Raw genomic sequence first — 6,387 nt, 5'->3', positions numbered from 1 at the left:
TAGTGGCTTTAGCAAACAAAAACAATCTCTAGAGATAAATTTGATCATGGTCTTGAAAAAAAAGTGGTGGTTTGTTGTTTTCTCACTAATTTTGCCATCAGATTCTGTGCTCCTAGGTTTTGATTTGACAGTTGTCGTAGGAGAGTCCACACTGCAAGACTGTGCCTCAAAACTTCTGACACTGGCAGAATTTCATCGGAAGTGAAACATGACCGCAATAGTCATTCATCAGCTGTCGGTGAACATGTCAAACTAGTGATGAATTAGGCTACTACAGATTTTGGTCAAGGATCAGATGAATCCTTTAGGATTCGCAATATTCATTCAAAATCTTTAGTAGAATTTTAAGTAAACAATGGATCTGAACGCACCTTCACTTTCCTACCTTTGTAAAAACTATTTTAAATGTAAATGACTTTATTACATGTCATCTACAATGAACATGTTCTCAATGAAATGCCATTTTTATATTTTTGCGGGATTAAAAAAAAATAAAAAAAAATGTTAGGTGGTGTAACTGTCCAGAAATCATCAAATCATAGTAGTTTGGCAATAGTGATTCTTTAACAAGATAAGCAGTGAACCAATGTTGTTTTGAAATATTGGTAATATTTACAAAATAATGTTGTTTTTTTAAGAAACCGAGACACTTTACACAAGAATTTTCAAAGATTTTCTCTTTTATCATCTCAGATATCATTATTTAACATTAACCCACATATCAAATCCAAACTCTGACTAAGAAAAAAGGACAACAAATGACCAAATCAATCAATAAATAAAACATTCTCTACAAACCAAATCATAATTAGGCTATTTTCCTTTTGCAAATCATATACAGGTCTTATTAGATGAGTGGGCGGCAGGGGCGTGGCCACTCGAGCAACCGCAACCTGTCAATCATATAATGTGGCGGGAGTAAAAACCGAGTGTCAGTGAGGACGCCTAGGCTTATGATTACCTTACTTTTCCTATTACTGGCATCATGTGAGTGTTTGGACAAAACCCACAGTGAACGCATAGAGGGAAGCTCACCGAAGACCAGTGACCGTAAAATATGACTTTGCGAGTTGACAAAATCGTTTTGTACACTTATTGAGTCTGTTATTATTTATTTTCTTCAGTCGACGCCAGTCAGTCACCTAACCAAAGAGACACCTGCCGCTGAAGACGTGTAACGTTACTCTAAGTTACTCTCCTCTTTTTCTCAACCGTCCATCGACAGTTTATCGTAGGCTACCACTGTTCTTCTCTTGTGGAGGATTCTGTTTCACAAAGGAATTATTCAGTTACTTTTTTCAGTAAATTCCAACAGAGCTCCTCAGGATGCCTTGGATGAGTGTCTCTATGCCATGGAGTTGCATTCGGGAAAGCGCGAAGCTCTGTGACTGAACAAACTAGCCGTACTGCGGCACTATCGCCAAATAAACGCTTTGTGACTGTCTGTCCACTTGCTGAGTCGCAGAAATGTTGTAAAAAGCGTTAGTTTTGCGTGGGACTGGGGGACTGAGAGTCGAAGAAGGCGAAGAGACCACAGCAGGTGCACGTGAACGCAGGAATATTATAATGGCTCTCGCGGCGGTTTCTCTCTACCTCCTCGCGCTTGCCTGGGCGAACTTGCGCACGGTCCACGGGAACAACCGTCACGCCGTGTACTGGAACAGCTCAAACCTCCAGTAAGTGGGTTCATAAGTTTTTTACGTCGGATGTGGGGAGATTTTAGGTCCCGCAAGACAGTTGACACGTAGAGATCGAGGGATAAAAGATAGGCGAATCTTACGAATACATGTCCGGGACATTTACACCAGACAATCACAACTATATTTTTCCCCTCCTCAAAGCTTAGCTATTACGTTAAACACAATGGAGATTTTGTGTAATGTGACTATTTATGGCAATTAAGCACATTTTCATCCCAGATTTTAATTTGCGTAATTTGACTGGATTTATAGGCTATAGGATCACACCAGTCTTATAGTGTTTTTCTAAAAAAAAGAAATTTGATTTATGTAATAATTTTAGGGTGATGCATAACCCGGACATGTTCTTGACAGGTTTCGTGAGATGTATCTGAGAGTTTTGATTTAGTGGACAACACTCTGGTCACGTGCTGTACATTTCGATTCGTGCGCACTGGAAGTTGATGAAGTGTCTCCTGATTGAGACATGCTTGCTTCAGCCTCCAGACTGATTTATTTCTTTTAGGATCACAGGACTTGATTGTGTGCTGATAGGTGATAATTCACATTACCTGACAGCCTAGACTGGATAGCTGAATAATCTGGGAGGGAAATCATTATGGTGCGTTTCTTCACTTTTTATTTTTTATTTTTTTATCTGGCCACAGATATTTTTCTTCTCCCCTGCTGCCCTGTTCCCTTGTCTTGGAGAGCTTCTATACCGTAGCCTTTCTTCAGTTTAATTTCTTTTGCCTGTAATTACAAGAACTGTAGTGGTGATGAATGAGAAGTCTTGTGCCTTTAGTGTTATTATCTTAAGATTGATCACATTTATCTCTCCTCTGATAAAAGGGAGGGCGAGCAGCTCCTCCCTCCCCCACCTCTTGTCTATTTGTATTCATCTCATCCACTTATCTCCTGGCTTTATTCTGCTTACCCGCCTTCTCGTCTTCTGTATCACTTTCAGTGGTTTATTTCTTGCTGTATTCCCCTCTTTCATCTTACTATTGATATGCATCACTATATGTGATGGAAATAGTATGGAAATATTTCTCATATTCAAACCGAGGGTCAGAATATGTGGCATGAATGTCAGCGAGCATTGCACTCCAAACATGGTTTTAGCATTACTCAAAAATCTCTAGAGCAAACTATGGGCCCAACAAGCACCAGCTGCAGCAGCAATTAAGTGTGTAAGAGAGTTTGTATGTGTGTGTGTGTGTGTGTGTGTGTGTGTGTGTGTGTAGAAAAAGATGAGAAGAGCCTCATTAATACCCAGGTCCTCATTATCAGCATCTTCAAAGTGCACAGCAGTCACACGTTTCCCTGTGTGTCACATTCTGTTGATACTGTTATCTATTACCTTTAATTATCCTTTGTGTTTGAACGCAAGTTTTGGTTAGATGTCCACAGATGTCTGTTTATCTTTATTTATACAGCTAGATAAAAGTTGGCTGTATAGAATAATTTCATTCATTTTGTTACATCAGTAGTATTAATTGTTTCAATTATGATATATGCTGTAGAGAATAGTGAAAGGTTTGTGTATGTATGTCAGTTATTAAAGAAAAATAGCTAAATATACTTTGAGATGTTTGTTTCTTTGAGTCTGGCAGGTGCAAGTCTTTCTGAAAAATAGCTTTTATTGAGAACTTGTAGGTTAATATTTCAGCGGTTATTGTTGTGTATTAATGTTTCTAAGGCCATGTCCACACTAATAGGTTTTCGTTTGAAAACGCATATTTTTCTCTCCGGTTTGGCCTTCCGTCCACACTGAGATGGCGTTTTTATTAATGAAAACAAACTTTTTTGAACTTTTTTCCAAAGTGGATAAATTTGAAAACGGCGTTGTAGTGTGGACTGTCAAACAGAGGTATTTAAAAACGACGTAAGTTTAGTCATGTGACTCATATTGTACCAATAGATATTCATGTTTATACCGGTATTGTGCCTGTTATGTGCTATTCACTTTCACACTGTTGCTAAAATGTTACTTTGCACACTCTTCTTATCACAGTCCTGCAAAGATGACAGGAAATTTACTCACATTTGCTGTCCTGCAGCAAAACATGAGATCGGTTGTGTTTTAGACCAAACATATGGTGACCAAACAATGGTGAGATGTTTTGCTAAACCAAATTATCCCGTCAGAAGAATTGTGCGATAACTTTATTTTTCCGTCTGTATCATCTCAGTGAGGTTTTACGCATGCGCAGTAACCAACGTTTCAGTGTGGATGAGAAACTTTTGGAAAACGCCTGACAACGCTAGTGTGGACGGAGAGCGTTTTTAAACGAAAACGCTGTTTTCAAATGTATCCGGATTAATGTAGACGTAGCCTAAGAGTTGTGCATGTTCAGAAGGCAGTGTCAGGGAGTTTGTACCTACATGTCTCTGTTAGTACAGAGTCTATTTCTACTCCCACACTGGGAGAAGATCTGTAAAATAATGCGTAAACTGACCCAGATTGCAGGTAGCCGAGGAACTCTCTGAGGCCTTACGGCATGAATACTGATCCCAGATCAGTCCTGAGAGGCTTAAAGCTTCGGGCCACACACTACTCAGAAGCGCATGCAGGCATGGTACAAACTGGAGCAACAATCTCCCAACCAACCAGCTCCCATGAGCCCCTCAAGGGCATGAGAGAGTGTTTATGGCCCAGTGGGTTGTCACAGTTCTAGGTGAGAACCTCCTTTTGCGCCTAACGCTCGGTCCAGCTGAGGTAGACAAGTTAGCGGTGGAGTCGGTAGAGCACTTTATGTGGGCTTTAGTATCCGGGATCACTCTCACTCCGCATCCTGGCACTCACATCGCCGAGACAGATAAAAGAGCAGACTGATAAAAGCGCTTTCATAGATGCGGCGAGAAAACCTTGCTCACGGAGTCTGTTTGAAATTTCACTGTAAAGTCAAGTGAATAGAGGTTCATCAATCATGTGAGATGATGTGTCTGGGGAAAATGCCAAATCTGGAAGAAGTCAGAAAGAACGTGACTGCCTGGTGTAATATGAAAGAAATTTGCACGGAGGGCTTCAGATATGTGTAAACAACTGAAAGGAACATGGATAGGGTGTTGATTCGGATGGTGAGGATGAGTCAGAAGCACACGGCTGGGCTTTTGATTGCATCTGCACGGCCCCATTAGGAGGCAACGCTCTCAGCTTCTGCTGGCACTGGCACTGCAACCCAAGCTCATTACAGCTGTCCCAGCTAATGGAACACACACTCACACACAAAGTCATTTAGTTGCATTCTGTCCAACACACACGCAAAGTCCCTTGCAAACCAGTACGCATACTAATGTACTTAATGCGGATCAAACTGACTTGTAAGCCGAACGAGAAGAACGTTCATGCACACGAGTGACAGGAAAAATACAACCTAATACACACACACACACACGCATTAAAGGGATAGTTCACCCAAAAATGAAAATTAGCCCATGATTTACTCACCCTCAAGACATTCTTCTTTCAGACGAATACAATCGTAGTTATATTAGGCCTATATCGGCTTTATTATTGCAGTGAATGGTTGTTTCTGTTTTGAAGTCCATAAAAGTGCATCTATCCATGATAAAAGTGCTCCACACAGCTCCGGGGGGTTAATAAAGGCCTTCTGAAGCGAAGCTATGCGTTTGTGTAAGAAAAATATAAAAAAAAACATTCACTGCCATTATAAAGCTTAGAAGAGCCAGGACATTTTTTTATATAAATCTGATTGTATTCGTCTGAAAGAAGAATGTCATATACACCCAGGATGACTTGAGGGTGAGTAAATCATGGGCTAATTTTCATTTTTGGTTGAACTATCCCTTTAAATCATTGCTGCTCCCAGGTTCTCTGCTAATTAGCAACATTTGATTTGGAACATGTGTAGCTGAGCAAGTAACCGTTGGGTACATTTCCTGTGGCGCCGTGGCCTCTTGCACCCAGCACCAGGTTGGTGTCACGGCCCGGTATCAGAGCAGGGCCCATTAATTGGTCAGCCTCTGTCAACATGATGATAACAAATGAGAGCCCTGCTCTCAGACCGCACTCAGAGCTCTAGGCTAGGCAACGGTGAAGGGCTTATGTAAGGGGAGATTTACCTTAGAAGAAAGACCAAATGAAATGTAATATGTGCTGTGAAAGAACGAACATGGCTGCAGCACTACGACCTTTAAGAGCTGGGTCAAATGAATTTGAAACTAGCTTGTAGTGATTTATTCTTGCTTGTGGTGTGTTGCTGAATTAATAATAAAAAAATAAAATTAAAAAAATCTGTAATTGTTTTTCTGTACCCCTGAAGTAGCTGTGAGACTTGATGACTTGATTGCTCCTGCTAAAACCAGCTAAGGCTCTGATTTTCAAAGTTTGAGTTTACAAAAGCTAAAGGGCAATTCCACGCAAAACTGTCACATCCATAACGCCAACACAATGCCATGGTATTTAGTTGGCGTTATGGATGTGACAGTTTTGCGTGGAATTGCCCTAAAGTGAAAATATGTTTTTGAACATAAAATATGAAATTAATCCAGTGGCCCCGGATTAAAGCATTTGGACACTCAAGTCACTAATATTAACCAAAGTGAATAAATATCAATATACAGTGACATGTCAAATCAAGTGCCATTTGATAGCACACTTTTTTTTTCTTTTCTTTTTTTTAAAGCAAAATAGTTTACAAGTTTGTTTTAAAATATTAAAACAAAATGAAGACTAAAATAT

The 6,387-nt window shown here is 40.1% G+C and overlaps 1 protein-coding gene across 1 annotated transcript in view; it reads left to right on the top strand.

The window, feature by feature from the left end:
- The first annotated feature begins 939 nt into the window (after positions 1-939).
- efna3a (ephrin-A3a) overlaps positions 940-6,387 on the top strand; it is a 115,647-nt gene continuing 110,199 nt past the window's right edge. The window contains exon 1 of the mRNA XM_082187261.1: positions 940-1,676. Coding sequence (XP_082043387.1) covers positions 1,567-1,676 — 110 coding nt within the window. The 5' untranslated portion in view covers positions 940-1,566. The remainder of the gene's footprint in view (positions 1,677-6,387) is intronic.

Source organism: Leuciscus leuciscus (assembly GCF_965113295.1).
Source record: "Leuciscus leuciscus genome assembly, chromosome: 12".
Classification (NCBI taxonomy): Eukaryota; Metazoa; Chordata; class Actinopteri; order Cypriniformes; family Leuciscidae; genus Leuciscus; species Leuciscus leuciscus.
Note: the sequence above shows the minus strand (reverse complement) of the source record. Positions and strands in the feature narration are given on the sequence as shown.